At 44.7% G+C, this 22,262-nt stretch overlaps 2 protein-coding genes across 2 annotated transcripts; both read left to right on the forward strand.

Moving 5' to 3' along the window:
* Nucleotides 1–322: 322 nt before the first annotated feature.
* LOC106600815 (keratin, type I cytoskeletal 50 kDa-like) lies at nucleotides 323–3,824 on the forward strand. The gene is made up of 7 exons (XM_014192511.2): nucleotides 323–954; nucleotides 2,176–2,258; nucleotides 2,415–2,571; nucleotides 2,666–2,830; nucleotides 2,948–3,073; nucleotides 3,201–3,424; nucleotides 3,558–3,824. Exons 1-7 carry the CDS (start codon nucleotides 484–486, stop codon nucleotides 3,646–3,648), a joined length of 1,317 nt encoding a protein of 438 aa, XP_014047986.1. The 5' UTR covers nucleotides 323–483; the 3' UTR covers nucleotides 3,649–3,824.
* Nucleotides 3,825–14,699: 10,875 nt separating this feature from the next.
* On the forward strand, nucleotides 14,700–17,846 carry LOC106600814 (keratin, type I cytoskeletal 13). The gene is made up of 7 exons (XM_014192510.3): nucleotides 14,700–15,280; nucleotides 15,399–15,481; nucleotides 15,712–15,868; nucleotides 16,095–16,256; nucleotides 16,373–16,498; nucleotides 16,598–16,818; nucleotides 17,064–17,846. The coding sequence occupies exons 1-7, from the start codon at nucleotides 14,756–14,758 to the stop codon at nucleotides 17,179–17,181; spliced, it is 1,392 nt and encodes a 463-aa protein (XP_014047985.1). The 5' UTR covers nucleotides 14,700–14,755; the 3' UTR covers nucleotides 17,182–17,846.
* The last annotated feature ends 4,416 nt before the right edge of the window (nucleotides 17,847–22,262 follow it).

The raw sequence follows: 22,262 nt of genomic DNA on the forward strand, positions 1-22,262 counted from the left end.
TTCAGTAACATCAATATTTCTTACAAAAATTATCTAGATCACTCAAGGGAGTATTGCACAGAGCTGGAGGAGTATTGTGAATTGACCTTTGGGGGACATTGGAGGCCCTAAAGGGCACAAAAGGTGGACTGGTCTCAAATCACATTGTCGCTTAACCTGTCTATCAAGAGAAAGATGTCCAGACTCACCCAGATACAGTACATTCCCCACAAGTTCTCTTAAGATAAGTAGCCTACTACCTGCAAAAAACAATAGTACCTGTTTGGCCAAAGATGCAAGTCCTAAGAAAGTCATGATTTTGTTGTGAAACAGGTTAGAATTTAGATTCCACAGATCTTGTATTGACTCTCCTCCCTGCCCATACCTGATTAGTGAGCCTTTTCATTTGTTTTCGTTAGCTTTTGGCTAAGGGTGGAGTGATTTCACAGTATGTCATCTGGGTAGAGCCCCCTCTCCTCTCCCTCATAAAAAGGCCTGTGTCCAATGACTCTTCACTCACTCACTCTTCTCTACTCAGACCAGACAGCAACTTCCGCCACCATGACCTCCTTGTCCAGCAACAGCTTCATGTCCTCTGCATCTCTGGGCTCCTTTCGCCACATGTCCATGTCTAGTGGAGGTAGACACATCAGCGCCATGAGGGGCGGCAGCGTGTACGGGGGTGCCGGTGGGTCCGGGGTGCGCATCTCCAGTGCCTCCAGCACCTTCTCTGCTGGCAGTGAGGCTGGTGGTAGCTCCAGCCTGGCCGACGCTGTCCACCTGAACGAAAACAAGAAAGCCACCATGCAGAACCTGAACGATCGTCTGTCCTCCTACCTGAACAAGGTCCGCTCCCTGGAGAAGGCCAACGCTGATCTGGAGGTGAAGATCCACCAGTCCCTGGAGAAAAAAGCCACACCTGAGGCTCATGACTGCACTGCCTTCAAAGTCATCATCAGCAAACTCCAAAACCAGGTAAGTCCCCCAAACAATCCTCTGCTAAACAGGTAGCTTCTATTGAACAGAGTCAGACTGTTGTCAAGGGAATGGTAGAGGGAATGTGGAAGAGGTTTAGAAAAATGGGCCTTAGTGTCAGTATAATGGTGTGAGCGTCGTCATGCCCTCTGTGCTCCCCTTAGATACAAAATAATAAACATTCAGAAAAGACTGTTGCTTGGATACATACATTTGTTTTTAATCAATTTGAATAGTGTTCATTGACATCAATGGATAAACTTAAAGCCATTTTATGCACAAAATGAAGCACAACGTTTATATACTTCCAACTCTGTTGGATTAGACTCCTCAGTAAGATAAAGCTGAGTGGGTATTTTTGCATCAAGTGTTTTTTTCTGTTTCCACTCACTCTGAGCCACATCCAAACCACAGGAGGTTGGTGGCACCTTAATTAGGGAGAACGGACTCATGTTACTGGAGTGGAATGGTACCAAATACATCAAACACAAGGTTTCCAATGCCAATATTATGAGCATCAAGCCTCCTGTGATCCAAACTGAGTTTCCCTGAGGCCTATAGACTTATGTTAAAAAGGGGTTATTTGGTAAGGCATGCTTCTTTTCTTCATTTTTGACATAAAATACTTAAAAATCTCTAGGAATTCACCGACATTTTTTATTTATGAAAGCTATTCCCAAGTATTTCCACTCATGAATAGAGAGACATACAGTATGTGATCATGTACCAATGTAATCAAGGTTTGAAATGGTTAGGTTTTTGTCAAATACAATATCTGTTTGGGTTTCTTGCGTCAATTTGCAGAGTATAAATGATTTAAAATTATGTTCCAGCCCTCCGACCATCCGCTCAAGAAAAAAATTGGCCCTGTCTTAGGGGTTAATATATGCTTGGTTCTCATTCTGTGTTGTTAAACTTTTGAAAATGATCCAAATAACGCCAGGCACTGTAAAACAAGAGTGAAGACAGGCTACCTGAGCCTGTTTCATGTCAAATTGAATGAGTTATCTCTTTTTGCATCCCATGCAACCCATATTAGCAGATTTCAGAATAGTTTCTGTTTATTTTACAGTAGGTTTGTGTAACTCTCTGTACAGTTGTGATCCAGATTACATTTCTTGCCAATTATATTTCCATTTATCCCAACATTTGTGATTGGCATTGTACCCGTCTTCTTTCTATTACATTGTGACAGTGACATTCCTCTGTGCCCCCTTTCAGATCTTTGATGCCACTCATATGAATGGAGGATTCTACCTGGCCATTGACAATGCTAAACTGGCAGCAGATGACTTTCAAGTCAAGTGAGTGTGAGAATGACTGTGGTATAGCTGTATAATACATCAGCAACTATCCATTAATGCAACCTCTATGAAAATGGGGAAAAAGTATGGTACATGAAGTATAGTACAGATGTTGCCAAACAAAAGGCAACCTGTTGGTGTTTTGATGTTACACAGGTATGAGAATGAGCTGGCTATGACGCAATGTGTGGAGGCTGATATTGCTGGGCTGAGGCGGGTGAGGGACGAGCTGACCATTGGAGGATCCAACCTGGAGATGGCGGTTGAGGAGCTGAAGGAGGAGTTGGTCCACCTCAAGAAGAACCACAAGGAGGTGCGCCTGAATGATTGTACTAAGTACCAAGTCATCAAAGCTTCTAAGATGGGGGGGGAGGTTGACACTTGGTCTTCTGTTATTTCTTCTTCAGGATATCAAGACCCTTCAGGCACAGGTGGGTAGTCAGACGGTCAACGTGGAGGTTGATGCTGCACCACAGGAAGACCTCACCAAAGTCATGGCTGAGATCCGTGAGCAGTATGATGCTGTTGCTGCCAAGAACCACAAAGAACTGGAAAGCTGGTTCAATGCAAAGGTACAATACCAGAGCTTTTATTTTTGACCAATCATATGAGAATTTTTTTTAAGTAATTATTTCGACTTTTTCTTCAGTGAATTTGATAGCTAACTATGCCCTTTCTGTCCTTTACAGACAGAAGAAATCCAGAAAACTGTCGCCTGCAGCACAGAGACCGTCCAATCATCCCAATCTAAAATCACTGAAGTTAAACGCATAATGCAAAGTCTAGAAATCGAATTCCAATCTGAACTCAGCATGGTGAGATTAACTACAAACACCAAGTTGAAAACAATATGTCCTCTGTATTTAGGTTTATTAACCACCCATCTTCTACAGTATGTCACAGCTCCTATTCATTTCTCTTTCCCCTATTCTTGTCTAATAGAAAGCATCCCTGGAGGGCACCCTGGCTGACACACAGAACCGCTATGCCAATATGCTATTGAGTTATCAGATGCAGGTGACCAGCTTAGAGGGCCATCTTGGTCAGATACGTGGTGACTTGGAGCGCCAGGGCCAGGAATACCAGATTCTGCTGGACATCAAGACCAGGCTGGAGATGGAGATCACTGAGTACAGGAGACTGCTGGACGGAGAAATGACAAGCAGGTGAACCTGGGCTTCTACACCTCATCCCGCACAAATATTCCAAAGTATTAAAATCAATTGAAATAAAGATTGTATGGCAAAAACAATTGAGCCAAAGTAAGTCTTCCTGACAATGTTGTCTCCCACTTTGCAGTGTCTCAACAGCCACCAAAACACACAAGGTGGTGACTATCGTCATGGAACGTGTTGACGGCAAGGTGATCAGTGAGACCAAGACCAAGTGAGACACGTCTTAAAACGGGGACTTCACAGAACAGAACACGATCCCTCTGATGCCTACTGTCAACCTTTCTCAGAAGCTGTGATTCAATTGGGTTGTGTAAACTTGTATCTTGAGATTTATATAAGCCCTCTGATACCTTCAGAGAGATTCGTCAATAAAACTAAGCCCTAAAACTTTTTTTCATTTTTGTTTTGATTTGACGGAATAATTTTATAAAATCAAAGCTATCGACAACATAGTTGTGGCAATTAGGCCAAGATTGATTCTATTGCTGTTTTGAATAGTTGAGTAGGCTGTATCATGATCTCTATTGAAAAAATTATTATTTTGATACAGCACTCTCCCCTGTAGAGTTAGGCTATACCAAACAGATGAGCCTAGATCCTAACATAATATGCACTAACATAACTGATCAAGTCGATTTCACTGAAAAATGGCAAAGGTCTACACCAGAGGAGGCTGGTGGGATGACCTATAGGAGGATGGGCTCATTGTAATGGCTGGAATGGAATAAACAGAACTGTATTAAACACATCAAATTCATAGAAACCACATGTTTGACTCCATTCCAATATTCCATTCCAGCCATTACAATGAGCCTGTCCTTCTAAAGCTCCTTCCACCAGCATTCTCTGGCCTACACGCAGAGTAACATTGCATTTTTTTAAACAGCAATTTTTTGCTCCCTACTGTATGTGAAGTGTCATACTGTTTAATCAGAGGCAATGCTGCCCTCTAATGCAGTTCCATCACTTCTATGGCAGAGGGCTTCAAATACAAAAGCCATCTGCCTCGTAGGATATGAATGTGATTCAGTTTTATTTTTCTGGCATGGATAGTATAACTTCCAGCAAAACATTTTGTGGGGTTGTAGGTAGCCCAACAGGTCGCCTGTTCAACTCCAAGGCCGGGCGCTGGAATAAAAGGGGGGAAATTGATCTGGCAACTGGAGGGCTGCTGGGTTCATATCCTAACAATAATCCTCTACTGTACCTTAACCCCACAACATGCTCGCCATCCAGGGGTGCTGCACTGCAGCTTGACTCTGTGCTCCTCTCAACTGTGTGTCTGTATGATATGTGTGGAGGGTTGAGAAATGCAGAGAGCAGAATTCAAATTCCTGTTGTTTGCTGTGACCACGGACAATGAAGTTGTGTTGTATTATTTTAGGCCTTTTTTACACTAGCCTACTGAGTTGAAGAGCTTTACTGCTCTGGTCTGGTAAACTTCAAGAGATTCTGAAACTGTGAAACTGTGACAGTCACCTTTAGAGTAACTGTCCAGTGTTTCCAGATTTCTATGAAATATGACCTATAATTCATTAATGAAATAGTTTTCTTTCCATTTTTTTAATTAAGTATATTAAAAAGTAGCTTTTCTGTGTTGGAATGGTGTGGGCATACCCCAGCAAGAGAATGGTGTGGGCGTATACCGGTCATTTAAAATAGTCATGCGAGTAGACCGCTGATTGGCCAGCTACTCTATGAGGAAATAGCAAGCATTCTTTAAATGTCTGTTTGAGATGAAAGTTTGAGGTGGATTTCTTTATATTTATTTTAATGTGCAATCTAGGCTCCAGGGGACGCCACTGACAGAAACAATCATCTGTGGTATATAACAAAATACCAAAGTAAGGAAGTCTCTAATTACAACAATGAGAAGAATATCAATGGCTATCTAGTAAAACCTGAAGCCTGTATTTGTGTTGGCTTACCAAAGACACATTTGGTGCATGCATTCAACAACTAGAAATTGATGAGCAGGGCTATAAGCCCGCTGTAGGTTTGTAGGCCTACAGTAAGTTAGCTAGCTAGCTAGCCCCTTTCCAATGCTCAGTCAAAGAGATTTAAAAATGATTTGAGTTCACTCAGTTTGATGGCTTTACTTTTAGAAAAATTGACATTGAGTTTTTATTCTTATGTTTGCTCTACGTCACATATATTTTCTCCTCAAGTATGGGTCTAACTTAGCTTAGCAAGCTAACATTACAAAGCTAGCCAGCTTGATTCAACAAAGCTTCCTGGCTTTGATATTAAATGTTAAATGTTAAACATATGAAATGTTTCTCAGAAGAAGATGATGGTAGCTTGTATGAAAGGACCATAAAATATGGCAAAGCAAGTAATATGACTACAGTGGGGGAAAAATGTATTTGATCCCCTGCTGATTTCGTACGTTTGCCCACTTACAAAGAAATGATCAGTCTATAATTTTAATAGTAGGTTTATTTGAACAGTGAGAGACAGAATAACAACAAAAAAATCCAGAAAAACACATGTCAGAAATGTTATAAAATGATTTACATTTTAATGAGGGAAATAAGTATTTGACCCCTCTGCAAAACATGACTTAGTACTTGGTGGCAAAACCCTTGTTGGCAATCACAGAGGTCAGATGTTTCTTGTAGTTGGCCACCAGGTTTGCACACATCTCAGGAGGGATTTTGTCCCACTCCTCTTTGCAGATCTTCTCCAAGTCATTAAGGTTTCGAGGCTGACGTTTGGCAACTCGAACCTTCAGCTCCCTCCACAGATTTTCTATGGGATTAAGGTCTGGAGACTGGCTAGGCCACTCTAGGACCTTAATATACTTTTTCTTGAGCCACTCCTTTGTTGCCTTGGGCGTGTGTTTTGGGTCATTGTCATGCTGGAATACCCATCCACGACCCATTTTCAATGCCCTGGCTGAGGGAAGGAGGTTCTCACCCAAGATTTGACGGTACATGGCCCCGTCCATCGTCCCTTTGATGCGGTGAAGTTGTCCTGTCCCCTTAGCAGAAAAACACCCCCAAAGCATAATGTTTTATACACTGCTCAAAAAAATAAAGGGAACACTTAAACAACACATCCTAGATCTGAATGAAAGAAATAATCTTATTAAATACTTTTTTCTTTACATAGTTGAATGTGCTGACAACAAAATCACACAAAAAAAATCAATGGAAATCTAATTTATCAACCCATGGAGGTCTGGATTTGGAGTCACACTCAAAATTAAAGTGGAAAACTACACTACAGGCTGATCCAACTTTGATGTAATGTCCTTAAAACAAGTCAAAATGAGGCTCAGTAGTATGTGTGGCCTCCACGTGCCTGTATGACCTCCCTACAACGCCTGGGCATGCTCCTGATGAGGTGGCAGATGGTCTCCTGAGGGATCTCCTCCCAGACCTGGACTAAGGCATCCGCCAACTCCTGGACAGTTTGTGGTGCAACGTGGCGTTGGTGGATGGAGCGAGACATGATGTCCCAGATGTGCTCAATTGGATTCAGGTCTGGGGAACGGGCGGGCCAGTCCATAGCATCAATGCCTTCCTCTTGCAGGAACTGCTGACACACTCCAGCCACATGAGGTCTAGCATTGTCTTGCATTAGGAGGAACCCAGGGCCAACCGCACCAGCATATGGTCTCACAAGGGGTCTGAGGATCTCATCTCGGAACCTAATGGCAGTCAGGCTACCTCTGGCGAGCACATGGAGGGCTGTGCGGCTCCCCAAAGAAATGCCACCCCACACCATGACTGACCCACCGCCAAACCGGTCATGCTGGAGGATGTTGCAGGCAGCAGAACGTTCTCCACGGCGTCTCCAGACTCTGTCACATCTGTCACGTGCTCAGTGTGAACCTGCTTTCATCTGTGAAGAGCACAGGGCGCCAGTGGCGAATTTGCCAATCTTGGTGTTCTCTGGCAAATGCCAAACGTCCTGCACGGTGTTTGGCTGTAAGCACAACCCCCACCTGTGGACGTCGGGCCCTCATACCACCCTCATGGAGTCTGTTTCTGACCGTTTGAGCAGACACATGCACATTTGTGGCCTGCTGGAGGTCATTTTGCAGGGCTCTGGCAGTGCTCCTACTGCTCCTCCTTGCACAAAGGCGGAGGTAGCGGTCCTGCTGCTGGGTTGTTGCCCTCCTACGGCCTCCTCCACGTCTCCTGATGTACTGGCCTGTCTCCTGGTAGCGCCTCCATGCTCTGGACACTACGCTGACAGACACAGCAAACCTTCTTGCCACAGCTCGCATTGATGTGCCATCCTGGATGAGCTGCACTACCTGAGCCACTTGTGTGGGTTGTAGACTCCGTCTCATGCTACCACTAGAGTGAAAGCACTGCCAGCATTCAAAAGTGACCAAAACATCAGCCAGGAAGCATAGGAACTGAGAAGTCGTCTGTGGTCTCCACCTGCAGAACCACTCCTTTATTGGGGGTGTCTTGCTTATTGCCTATAATTTCCACCTGTTGTCTATTCCATTTGCACAACAGCATGTGAAATGTATTGTCAATCAGTGTTGCTTCCTAAGTGGACAGTTTGATTTCACAGAAGTGTGATTGACTTGGAGTTACATTGTGTTGTTTAAGTGTTCCCTTTATTTTTTTGAGCAGTGTATTTGAGTGTTTCAGTGAATGGTTAGTGAGGGAGGCCCTGCTCTCTCGCTTCCCCTTGAAAGTTAGTTAATTTTCATTCCAATCTCCTTTGCATTAGCGTAGCCTCTCCTGTAGCCTGTTAACTATGTGTCTGTCTATCCCTGTTCTCTCCTCTCTGCACAGGCCACACAAACGCTTCACACCGCATGGCCGCTGCCACTCTAACCTGGTGGTCCCAGCGTGCATGACCACCGTGGAGTTCCAGGTCTCCGGCAGCCTCTGGAACTGCTGGTCTGCGGCCAACAAGGCAGAGTTCATCTCAGCCTATGCTACCCTCCAGTCACTCGACTTCTTGGCGCTGACGGAAACATGGATTACCACAGAAAACACTGCTACTCCTACTGCTCTCTCCTCGTCTGACCATGTGTTCTCGCATACCCCGAGAGCATCTGGTCAGCGGGGTGGTGGCACTGGAATCCTCATCTCTCCCAAGTGCACATTCTCTCTTTCTCCCCTGACCCATCTGTCTATCTCCTCCTTTGAATTCCATGCTGTCACAGTCACTAGCCCATTCAAGCTTAACATCCTTATCATTTATCGCCCTCCAGGTTCCCTTGGAGAGTTCATCAATGAGCTTGACGCCTTGATAAGTTCCTTTCCTGAGGATGGCTCACCCCTCACAATTCTGGGTGACTTTAACCTCCCTACGTCTACCTTTGACTCATTTCTCTCTGCCTCCTTCTTTCCACTCCTCTCCTCTTTTGACCTCACCTTCTCACCGTCCCTCCTACTCACAGGCAGGCAATACGCTTGACCTCATCTTTACTAGATGCTGTTCTTCTACTAATCTCACTGCAACTCCCCTCCAAGTCTCCGATCACTACCTTGTATCCTTCTCCCTCTCGCTCTCCTCCAACACTACTCACTCTGCCCCTACTCAGATGTTATTGCGCCGTCGCAACCTTCGCTCTCTCTCTCCTGCTACTCTCTCCTCTTCCATCCTATCATCTCTTCCCTCTGCTCAATCCTTCTCCAACCAATCTCCTGATTCTGCCTCCTCAACCCTCCTCTCCTCCCTTTCTGCATCCTTTGACTCTCTATGTCCCCTATCCTCCCGGGCCGGCTCGGTCCTCCCCTCCTGCTCCGTGGCTTGACGACTCATTGCGAGCTCACAGAACAGGGTTCCGGGCAGCCGAGCGGAAATGGAGGAAAACTAGCCTCCCTGCGGACCTGGCATCTTTTCACTCCCTCCTCTCTACATTTTCTTCCTCTGTTTCTGCTGCTAAAGCCACTTTCTACCACTCTAAATTCCAAGCATCTGCCTCTAACCCTAGGAAGCTCTTTGCCACCTTCTCCTCCCTCCTGAATCCTCCTCCCCCTCCCCCCCTCCTCCCTCTCTGCGGATGACTTCGTCAACCATTTTGAAAAGAAAGTTGACGACATCCGATCCTCGTTTGTTAAGTCAACAACCCCGCTGGTCCTGCTCACATTGCCCTACCCTATGCTTTGACCTCTTTCTCCCCTCTCTCTCCAGATGAAATCTTGCGACTTGTGACGGCCGGCCGCCCAACAACCTGCCCACTTGACCCTATCCCCTCCTCTCTTCTCCAGACCATTTCTGGAGACCTTCTACCTTACCTCACCTCGCTCATCAACTCATCCTTGACCGCTGGCTACGTCCCTTCCGTCTTCAAGAGAGCGAGAGTTGCACCCCTTCTCAAAAAACCTACACTCGATCCCTCCGATGTCAACAACTACAGACCAGTATCCGTTCTTTCTTTTCTCTCCAAAACTCTTGAGCGTGCCGTCCTTGGCCAGCTCTCTTGCTATCTCTCTCAGAATTACCTTCTTGATCCAAATCAGTCAGGTTTGAAGACTAGTCATTCAACTGAGACTGCTCTTCTCTGTGTCACGGAGGCTCTCCGCACTGCTAAAGCGAACTCCCTCTCCTCTGCTCTCATCCTTCTAGACCTATCTGCTGCCTTTGATACTGTGAACCATCAGATCCTCCTCTCCACCCTCTCCGAGTTGGGCATCTCCGGCGCGGCTCACTCTTGGATTGCGTCCTACCTGACAGGTCGCTCCTACCAGGTGGCGTGGCGAGAATCCATCTCCGCACCACGTGCTCTCACCACTGGTGTCCCCCAGGGCTCAGTTCTAGGCCCTCTCCTATTCTCACTATACACCAAGTCACTTGGCTCGGTCATATCCTCACATGGTCTCTCCTATCATTGCTACGCAGACGACACACAATTAATCTTCTCCTTTCACCCTCCTGATAACCAGGTGGCGAATCACATCTCTGCATGTTTGGCAGACATATCAGTGTGGATGACAGATCACCACCTCAAGCAAGAACCTCGGCAAGACGGAGCTGCTCTACCTCCCGGGGAAGGACTGCCCGTTCCATGATCTCGCCATCACGGTTGACAACTCCATTGTGTCCTCCTCCCAGAGTGCTAAGAGCCTTGGCGTGACCCTGGACAACACCCTGTCGTTCTCCGCTAACATCAAGGCGGTGACCCGATCCTGTAGGTTCATGCTCTACAACATTCACAGAGTACGACCCTGCCTTACACAGGAAGCGGCGCAGGTCCTAATCCAGGCACTTGTCATCTCACGTCTGGATTACTGCAACTCGCTGTTGGCGGGGCTCCCTGCCTGTGCCATTAAACCCCTACAACTCATCCAGAACGCCGCAGCCCATCTGGTGTTCAACTTTCAAACAAAGTATTGACTTTGAGGGGGTGAATAGTTATGCACGCTCAAGTTGTTTTGTTTTTTTCTTATTTCTTGTTTGTTTCACCAAAAATATTTTGCATCTTCAAATTGGTAGGCATGTTGTGTAAATCAAATGATACAAACCCCCCCAAAATGTATTTTAATTCCAGGGTTGTAAAGCAACAAAATAGGAAAAATGCCAAAGGGGGTGAATACTTTCGCAAGCCACTGTAGTTTCCCTGGCACCGTTTCCAAATGCTAACATTTTAGCATTTGTGTCAATAATCCCATTCAAGTTATGGTACTGATATGAGCATTTTTCACACATCAAATCATCTATGACTTTTTTGAGCTTCACAGTCAAATGTAGATACTTTTGGATCTACAGAGAAATGGTTAATGGGTATTAGGTTTCTGACACTCTTATTTTGATATTGAATACATTGAGATAAAATATTAGGCTAATCACCATTTAAGGATTTTATACTACTCCCCCTTTGCAGATAGTCAAAATTTTATAGATTGCAATAAAAAAGTTATACGTTATATAAAAACAATGACTGCTTTTTCGACACATTTTGTTTCCAAATGTTGTCAGTTTGATGTCATTGAACTCTGCAGGGCACAGAGATACTATATGTTAGGGTTCTGGTGTACAAACATTTTCTCTGTATGAGGTTGTAAAACTTAGTTACGAAGGTGTAGAAACTGGTTTGTCACCTCTGTCAACATGATTGCTCATGAATAGGGATGTTTTCTCTGTAGCATCATTATTATTATACACTTAACAAGTACAGCGGTTGGCATACTTTGAATAGACAGGTCATGCTTGTGTTGCTTTTCTTCAGGTGTAGCCTGTACAACAGCTACAGTATATCCTACTTTGATGAATGATACAAAAACTCTAAAAAGGGTGTGTGATGTTTTTGGCTTCAAGTTAGCGTCACCCTCTTTTTCATTGGATCAAACCCATGAAGTTTCACTTGGTGGAAACCTACGATTTTATCAGATATGGTGCTTGTGTAGTTTAGGTATTGCATATGGTAGAAACAATCTTACTTAACTTGAGCATTTCAATAAAAAAGGCAGAGTTCTCACGCGACTCCAGAAATGTGCTTAAAAAACATTATATTTGGCCAAACTTACAGAACTGTTCTAAACATAATAATAAAATAAAAATCACAGTAAACTTTAATAAGGACGTGCTGTAATGTAAACGTAGGGAGTCAGCAAGCAGGTGCAGAAGGTGAGTTTAATGATGAAATGATACAAAAGAACAAACATGAGAAGCGTACTGAATGTGAGAGAAAAAAAATACTGCCTAATGACTGAGGCTTACATGAAGGGAGAGTAATCAGGGTGGTGATGAAGTCCAGGTGTGCTTAATGGGGAGCAGATGCACACAATGGTTGCCAGTTTTGCGCAATGATGGTTGCCAGGACCGGTGGTTAGTGAACTGGCGACGTCAAGTGCCCGAGGGAGGAAGTAGGCGTGACAGTACCACCCCCGATGAGCGGCTCCAGCCATAGGAAAAAGCCGGCCACGAGGACAAGGAGTGCGCCGGTCCGGACGGCGGAGATGGAAATCCCGGATGATGTTGGAGTCCAGGATTTGGGTATTGATGTGCAGGAGGACACGCACAGAGCCCTCCATAAACGTGGAACCACAGGGTGGGGGAAAGTAGGTCCTCCAGCATCCTGGTCCCCAGGTGGTGATTCTCATCTTTGACGAGAAGATGGTGGGGTTATGGAGTTGGAGGCCAAGGATGACTTTGTCTACGGGTGTGGTGATGATGAGGAAGGAAAGGCTTTCTTGGTGCTTGGGTCCCACGGTGAGGGTGAGTGGTGCTGTGACGTGCGTAATTGTGCCAGATCCCAATGGTCGCATATCCAGGGCTTGGACAGGAAAAGGAGAGGAGTGCAGGTAAGAAGTTAAGTTCAGGGAGGAGGCAAGGTTGCCACAGTCCAAATATTAGGACGTACTCCACAGTGGTCTGGGCATCCTGCTGGAGTTGGAAAAGTCACTCACCTTCCTCTCTGCCCTTTGGAGGATGGTTTAAGACCGCCCTGAACAGAGCCATGAATCTCTCATAGGAACCCAGCTCCTCCTCTCTCCCAGATGGATGTAACCCACTCCAACGCCCTTCCGTTCAGCAGGGAAATGACCGTGGCAACCATGGACCTCTCGCTGGTGGGGGCTCCCATCTGATAGGCAAAATAGAGGGAGCATTAGAGTAGGAAGCCACGGCATTTCGATGGAGTGCCGTCATACTTCTCCGGAAGGGACAGTCAGGCATCTGACCTGGGCGGACTGCTGGGTAGGCTGCGGGACTGGGTCACTGTGACGACCCGTAGTAGGAGGCCCTCCGTCAGAGGTATGGAGAACCTCGCTAGTGGTGTCGAGGCGGTGGAGAACACAGAGGACCTCCTTCATGGTCGTACCCAGTAGAGCAGGTGTAGAAGGGGAGTTTAATAATGAAATGATGAAAGAACAAACATGAGGCGCGTACTGAACTTGAGAGAAAAAGGCTTAATGAGGGCTATATGAAGGGAGAGTAATCAGGGTGGTGATGAAGTCCAGGTGTGCTTAATGATGGGGAGCAGGTGTCTGCAATGATGGTTGCCAGGTGTGCGCAATTTGGGTTGCCAGGACCGGTGGTTAGTAGACCGGTGACGTCGAGCGCCGGAGAGAGGGAGCAGGAGTAGGTGTGACATGTAAACTATGCTAAGAAGCCCTTTAAAGCTTTAACCTTTGTGAATAAGATATTTCTTGCAACTGATTGTCTTTTCACTGTCTTGATTCCTGAGAGAGGTGACCTCACCCTTTCTCACTTTGGCTCAAATATTATTTCTGCTACAAACATAAATGTTTAAAATAGGAATTCCAAACTCCAATCTGCACTCTTGTGGTTTTGCATCCAAGATAATTTGTTAGCCAACAGCAGAGAATACATTTATATCAGACTAACTTTCAAAAAGTGTTTTTGAGGGCCTCCCAAGTGGCGTAGCGGTCTAAGGCACTGCATCGTAGTTCTTATGGCATCACTACAGACCCGGGTTTGATCCTGGGCTGTGTCGCAACCGGCTGCAACCAGGAGACCCATGAGGCGGCGCTGTAGAGACTGTAGCGACTCCTGTGGTGGGCAGAGCACATGCACGCTGACACGGTGCCAGTTATACGGTTTTCCTCTGACATATTGGTGCGGCTAGCTTCCGGGTTAAGCGAGCAGTGTGTCAAGAAGCAGTGCGACTTGACAGGGTCGTGTTTCGGAGGACGCGTGGCTCTCGACCTTTTCGTCTCCCGAGTCCGTACGGGGCGTTGCAGCAATGGAACAAGACTGTAACTACCAATTGAATATCACAAAAAGTTTTTACATTTAAAAAAAAAAATATATATATATATATATATATAAGTGGTTTTGAAATCCTGTCCACTGTACACTCCTTTACAGTGTAAAGCAATGTTAAACAAGTCAACCAATTCAGTATACTCTACTCTAGAATCTTCACAGGAACTTTGATTGTGTCATGTTCATTACAATAGATGTGATTTGGAAATAATACATGATTGATTGTTTATGTAGGTGGAGTTCTCACATAACAGTTCTCACATAACAGTAACTGTGTCATCCTTGTCTCACCCTAGTATTACTCTAAAGACCAAGTTAGGCCTCAAGGCTGTCAGGTCATCCTAACTACCAGTTCTACAGTTAGGGATTACTTTCAAATGTCATCTGTTTCTCAACAGTCAAAAATTATAATTATATGACTTGTTTGCATTGGTGACCTTCAATGGAAAGAACTGTCTAAAATCAACAATTGCTTTTGTAGGCTCAACAGGTTTGAATCTTAACAACTTTGGCATGCCTGGCGTGCCCTTTTAAAGTATGTAATTACTGTATTGAGTTCAAGTGTCGTCTGTGTCCTCCTCTCCTCTCGCAGCATAAAAGGAGCTTAGACCAACTGCTCTGCACTCACTTCTCTCCAGCCAGAGCACTAAGACATCAGCAGACTCCATCAACATGTCCTTCTCCAGCAGCAGCTTCAGATCCTCCTCAAGCAGATCCATGAAGGGCTCATCTATGGGTTCCTCACGTATGTCCATGTCTGGGGGTGGTGGCATGTCCATGTCTGGTGGTGGTGGCATGTCCATGTCCATGTCTGGTGGTGGCAGCCGCATCAGTGGCATTAGGGCCGGCAGCGTGTATGGGGGTGCAGGTGGCTCTGGGGTGCGCATCTCCAGTGCCAGAGCCTCCAGGTCCTTCTCTGCTGGGGGTGGCAGTTTCGGTGGTGGTGCTGGCTTCGGTGCAGGCTCCAGCTTCAGTATGTCTGGTGGAGGAAGTGACAGCCATGTCATCGGCAACGAGAAGTTCTGCATGCAGAACCTGAACGACCGTCTGGCCACCTACCTGGCCAAAGTTCACACCTTGGAGAAGGCCAACGCTGAGCTGGAGCTGAAGATCCGCCAGTTCCTCGAGGCCAAGACCTCCCCCAGTGCTCGCGACTATGGTTCATCCCATGTCATCATCAGTGACCTCCAATCCAAGGTAAGCTTTTCTATGCCAGTACTGTTACACTTTTATTTAATGCCACATATTGAAAAACTTGCACTATGTATTTATTTAGAATTTAAAACAAAAACAAAAGTATTCATTTTCTTTTCAGATTCAGCAAGCCATCCGTATGAATGGTGCTGTCCATCTAAGTATTGACAATGCCAGGCTTGCCGCTGAAGACTTCAGAATGAAGTGAGTTCACTCACCAAATTGCCAAATCTTTTGTCCACTCACTCAGACAAATATCATGACTCAATACCAGAAATGTGACCGACTGATTCCGGTCTAGTGTACAAATAAAAATATTGATGCCGTCTGTCATGTAAAAAAGCTCACACCGTGAAATAGCTCACGTTCAAGGATTACAGAGCAAGTTGAGACACACTGGTACACTGTAAATAATTTCATGCTTAATGATGTAGGTATGAGACCGAGCTGTCCATGCGTCAGTCAGTGGAAGCAGACATCGCTGGGCTGAGGTGTGTTCTGGAAGAGCTGAATATGTCCAAGAAGGACCTGAGCATGCAGATTGAGGGGCTGAGAGAGGAGTTGGTCTACCTCAAGAGAAACCACGAGGAGGTAGGGTTCAACTTTTCCATTTTCTGATTCCCATACTAGCCTATCTATAGTGTCGGGTCTTAAAATAACAGATCCAGCCAGACATTACTGTACAACATTTTTGTGAGCAAGTAATACATCATAATCTATGTATTCAAATCCAGAAACACTTGAACAAATCTAGAACCACTTTCTGAACCATGATGACGACCTACAGACCTAAATCTGTTTCATTGTCCTTCTGCAGGAGCTGTTGTCCATGCGTGCCCAGATGAGCGGCCAGGTCCATGTGGAGGTTGACGCTGCACCACAGGAAGACCTCAGCAAAGTCATGGCTGAGATTCGCGAACACTACGAGGCTGTCGCTGCCAAGAACAACAGAGAACTGGAGGGCTGGTTCCACGCCAAGGTAATACTGTTTCTCATTATAAAAATGATTCCATAATTTAGGTCCACGATATCCAAAATGTCCCATCAATTGAATTGTTCATGTAAAAACATTATTTTGGATGGTGTTTTCCACAGACCGAGGCGCTGAACAAAGAGGTCGCAGTTAGCACAGAAGTTATCCAAACGTCCAGATCTGAAATTTCAGAAGTCAAACGTACGCTGCAGAGTCTTGAAATCGAACTTCAATCACAAATAAGCATGGTAAGACTGTTGAAGAATGTTTCAATGTCTGCCACCCATCAAGGAGTTTGCTCAACTACTTCCTGATGTTTTGTTTTGCTCTGCATTTCTCTCCAATAGAAATCATCCATGGAAAATACCCTCGCAGAGACAAAGAACCGTTTCTCCATGCAGCTGTCAGGTTATCAAATGCAGGTGACCAGCTTGGAGGAACAGTTGGTAAATCTCAGGGCTGACTTGCAACGCCAGGGTCAGGAATACAAGATGCTGCTGGACATCAAGACCAGGCTGGAGATGGAAATCGCTGAGTACAGGAGACTGCTGGACGGAGAGGCCAGAAGGTGAGCCAAAGAAGCCTATTCTATTAGTCCATCAAATGCTATTCTTAGGCTATCAAGGGTGTTTTGATTCTAAACTTTGAGCAGGTTCTAGGCTAGACTCACATTCTTAGAAGCAAAACAGTGGCCCCACCAGTTTGTACACTACCAGTAGAATCATGACAAAACCTTGCAAGGTCAAGACCTTACCATATTGTGTTGAGTACAGTCGATTATGTGCTCATTGGTGTTTTCTGTTTGGTCCACAGTGTCTCCTCCTCCTCCTCCACCAGCACCAGGAAGGTCATCACAGTGGTAGAAGAGGTGGTAGATGGGAAAGTGGTCTCCTCCACCCAATCATCAACTTCTTCACATACACGCCGCTGATGCAGTACATGAGTGTACTGAGGGAAATACAACAACTGATTATCTGACTCACTAAACATCCAGTGCATATCTGGAAGGCAACAGCAATAAAAATAAGAAGTCTGAAATCTTTTGTTTGTTCAATTACTTTGTCTTCATAATAGGCTAAAATTATACCATTGTTTTTTCAAAAATGTCTGCTTTAGTTTCATGAATGATTTAATTTGTGCCTATTTAATGAAACTTCGTGAAATTGTTTCAGTTGTGAGTGGTAAGGTGGAACTCGGTGTTAGCCTGATTACTAAGTATGGGGTGTCACCTAGTGTTGGGTTTAGGGATGCAAGTAGATGTTAAGAAAACCTACATGTACATGTCCCAGCATGATAATCTAACATATTTACATGAAACATATTTGCATGAAATATGTTATTTACAGCACTCATTTATTGTGAAATGTAATATGATACAATATGATACAATTCAGGTAAAAGTAAAAAGTTTTACAACCATTCCCAATCTCCACTTTGTGTCAGGATAATCAGAAGGACAAGTTACTCCAGGGTGGAACCACCCAAGCAGCCAGGTATATAGAAAATCAAGTATGAATGGGTAGGACTTAACCCCCTATTGATGCACCGGTGTTTCAATATAAGTAACATAATAAAAAAATTCACCATCAAACTCCATCAGTTTAAGCTGTTGCTTGGGCTTGCATGGGCTGCCTCTCAATCCACCGCATCCGCCTATGTCGCCCTTCCGCATCTGCAGTGGAAAGTGGCAGATCTACAGCGCTGTGTGTCAGACCAGGAGACATCCCGGAAATCGGTCTTCTCACAAAAACGTCTGCAGCATCCAAACGGTATGCTATAGATATAACGGTATACTACAAGCAAGCCTGTTTCTCCCCCCAGTCATAGGCAGCCTGCCTGTCTCCCAGACTCTGACTAGCAGTAAAAATCTATCCTCTTCTGTGCTATGTTCAGAAAATATATTTGTAGGCCTAAATTGTGGGGGGAAAACACTAATCATGTTTATGCAACCTAATAGTCACCCTTAGAATTCTTCCAGAAATAATTTAATTTCTATTTTAAATTGAGAAAATCTACAATAAAAATTGGCCCACCCTAGTCATAGGAATGTGACAATGCACAGCAGAAAGATGGTTTATTCTTCTTTTTCTCCTTGATTTTATTATGGAATGAGTACTGGTATTTGTATATTCTGTTCCATATTGATTAAAAGGAACATTTTAAGGAGTACATTTGTATAATTTTGTTATCATATTGTTTTGTGACAATAGTAGCAGTAAATTCAATTGGGGCAGGCGTGGGGCATGGGAGTGCATGAGATGTTCTCCCGTGATAAAATGGGGGCATGAGTCAAAAGGTTCGGGACCACTGGCCTAGCTGATTATGTAGGGTAGTCTATCAACTCAGCTATATATTTTGTATGGCAAGATGTTGCGTTGGAATGTTAAGTCAGTTGATTCACGGGACTGAGAGAGGAAGGAGGTCCCTCTAGCAGGTCTTCTAGGCTCATACACGTGCAGTCAACGTGCTCTGTTCATAACCCTCCGGTGTCTTAGCTTTGTCTTTGAGTTTAGTAGCCATTTTAGATAGGCCTACTACATAGTGGAAGTTATTGAGCTTTTGAAAGGGTTTGGTCTGATCTCATTGTTTTAAGTCTGACATTTAAACACACTATCAGAGGATTTTCACCAAACTGGGACAAAATAATGTCGATAGTTTTTGTTATGATACTGTAAAACAGTTATTTTCTGCTGGTGTTTGAAAAGATTGATGACAATCAAACCAAAACTAGTCACCACAGCAGGCTAAACCTATCTGAGCATACCACAGATCTCCCTCTCTTCCTCCTCCTCCCTGGACAGCTGTGGGGCCCTGGCTGCATGGCGAGCCACCCTGCCCCTGTCCTCCCCCCTCCTCCGGACCACACCCTCCCGCAGCTTTATTAACCTGGCTGCCTCCATCACTGCCCGCAGGATGGAGTACTCTGAGAGCCGCACACTAGGGTGTGACTTCATCACACACACAACTCCTCTCTGCCCCTCTGTCTTGTCAGCCCCTGTTGACCAGAGGTGATTCTAAAGCCCAACTTTTCGATTCTCAACTTCAATACCCTTCAGTTAACATGTGGTTGGATTGAAATAGACCGGAGCATATTGTATCTTTCCTATATCACAGTCCAATTTTTACTCCTAACTTTTTATTTTTCAAGTGTACCTGAGTAGTCCTATGAGCATCTTCTTGATGGAACCCCTATCCTTATTCCCCTCTCTCCACTGGGATTCTCTGCCTCTAACCCTATTACAGGGGCTGAGTCACTGGCTTACTGGTGTTCTTCCATGCCGTCCATGGGAGGGGTGCGTCACTTGAGTGGGTTGTGCCGTGGCGGAGATCTTTGTGGGCTATACTCGGCCTTGTCTTAGGACGGTAAGTTGGTGGTTGGAGACATCCCTCTAGTGGTGTGGGGGCTGTGCTTTGGCAAAGTGGGTGGGGTTATATCCTGCCTGTTTGGCCCTGTCCGGGGGTATCATCGGATGGGGCCACAGTGTCTTCTGATCCCTCCTGTCTCAGCCTCCAGTATTTATGCTGCAGTAGTTTATGTGTCGGGGGGCTAGGGTCAGTCTGTTACATATGGAGTATTTCTCTTGTCTTATCCGGTGTCCTGTGTGAATTTAAATATGCTCTCTCTAATTCTCTCTCTCTTTCTCTCTTTCTTTCTTTCTTTCTCTCGGAGGACCTGAGCCCTAGGACCATGCCTCAGGACTACCTGGCATGATGACTCCTTGCTGTCCCCAGTCCACCTGGCCGTGCTGCTGCTCCAGTTTCAACTGTTCTGCCTGCGGCTATGGAACCCTGACCTGTTCACCGGACGTGCTTGTTGCACCCTCGACAACTACTATGATTATTATTATTTGACCATGCTGGTCATTTATGAACATTTTAACATCTTGACCATGTTCTGTTATAATATCCACCCGGCACAGCCAGAAGAGGACTGGCCACCCCTCATAGCCTGGTTCCTCTCTAGGTTTCTTCCTAGGTTTTTGGCCTTTCTAGGGAGTTTTTCCTAGGGGTTTTTCCTAGCCACCGTGCTTCTTTCACATGCATTGCTTGCTGTTTGGGGTTTTAGGCTGGGTTTCTGTACAGCACTTTGAGATATCAGCTGATGTACAAAGGGCTATATTAATAAATTTGATTTGATTTGATTTGATCCTTCCCCATTCAGTTATGACACTAATGTAGAAAGGGGAGATTCTCACAAACACAATGGTGATCTACGTTTTGCTCTACGACCCCCACAAGTGTCCCGGGTCTCGACTAAAGGTAACCCATACAAATTAATAGAAGTATGGAGGTAGTTTTGTGCCAACAAAAATAAAGGCTTAAATATGTGTAAATATATATATATATATATATATATATATATATATATATATATATATATATATATATATATATATATATATATATATATATTCCTGAGCTTTCTTATATCTCCTAGGTATAGGTCAGACACTTCAAAACCTTATTCCTTATAATTCATTTTTTGACTATCTTTTTTGCCATTTGTGAATGGGTTTGTTATTCAATGCATTTCTATGGGCTATACTGTAGCAGCAAAGGCTAAATTCAAAATTTTTTTAAAAATATACATATATTATTTTTTGATAGATAAAGGGGTCATAAAATTCCAAATCAAATAGCTAAATTATCCATGTTAACAATTCCATATGTCAGCTTAGATCAATCAACTACTTATCTTACTGACAGTTGAAGTCGGAAGTTTACATACACTTAGGTTGGAGTCATTAAAACTCGCTTTTCAACCACTCCACAAATTTCTTGTTAACAAACTATAGTTTTGGCAAGTCGGATAGGACATCTACTTTGTGCATGACACAAGTAATTTTTTCAACAATTGTTTGCAGACAGATTATTTCACTTATAATTCACTGTATCACAATTCCAGTAGGTCAGAAGTTTACATACACTAAGTTGACTGTGCCTTTAAACAGCTTGGAAAATTCCATAAAATTATGTCATGGCTTTAGAAGCTTCTGATAGGCTAATTGACATAATTTGAGTCAATTGGAGGTTTGCCTGTGGATGTATTTCAAGGCCTACCTTCAAACTCAGTGCCTCTTTGCTTAACATCATGGGAAAATCCAAAGAAATCAGCCAAGACCCCAGAAAAAAAAATTGTAGACCTCCTCAAGTCTGGTTCATCCTTGGGAGCAATTTCCAAACGCCTGAAGGTACCACGTTCATCTGTACAAACAATAGTACGCAAGTATAAACATCATGGGACCACGCAGCCGTCATACCGCTCAGGAAGGAGACGCGTTCTGTCTCCTAGAGATGAACGTACTTTGGTGCGAAAAGTGCAATCAATCGCAGAACAACAGCAAAGGACCTTGTGAAGATGCTGGAGGAAACAGGTACAAAAGTATCTATATCCACAGTAAAACGAGTCCTATATCGACATAACCTGAAAGGCTGCTCAGCAAGGAAGAAGTCACTGCTCCAAAACCGCCATAAATAGCCAGACTACGGTTTGCAACTGCACATGGGGACAAAGATTGTACTTTTTGGAGAAATATCCTCTGGTCTGATAAAACAAAAATAGAACTGTTTGGCCATAATGACCATCGTTATGTTTGGAGGAAAAAGGGGGAGTGTCACGATTCCTACCAAAGGTAGCTCCCCTTCCTGCTCGGGTGGTGCTCGGCGGTCATCTTCACCGGCCTACTAGCTGCCACTGATTCCCTTTTCCCCCTTTCTGTTTATTGTTTGCACCTGTTTTGTGTTTGGCTGATTAGCTGGGTTATTTTAGCCCGTAGGCCCGCCTGCTCTGTGTGCGGGATTGTTTTGTGTATTTTGCTTCTGTGCACACTCATGTTTGAGGTGCTTGAACGTGGGTTTCCTCGGACTGTTTCAGTCCCCAGTGTTTGGGGCACTTTGTTTTTGTGTGCGCCCTGTATCTCCGTGGGGTGGCTTGTGTTTGCCGTTGTGTAACATTAAAGCACTACCCTGTACTCTCTGCTTCCTGCGCCTGACTTCGCACCCACTACGCCC

Source organism: Salmo salar, chromosome 03, assembly GCF_965601325.2.
Source record: "Salmo salar chromosome 03, fSalSal1, whole genome shotgun sequence".
Classification (NCBI taxonomy): domain Eukaryota; kingdom Metazoa; phylum Chordata; class Actinopteri; order Salmoniformes; family Salmonidae; genus Salmo; species Salmo salar.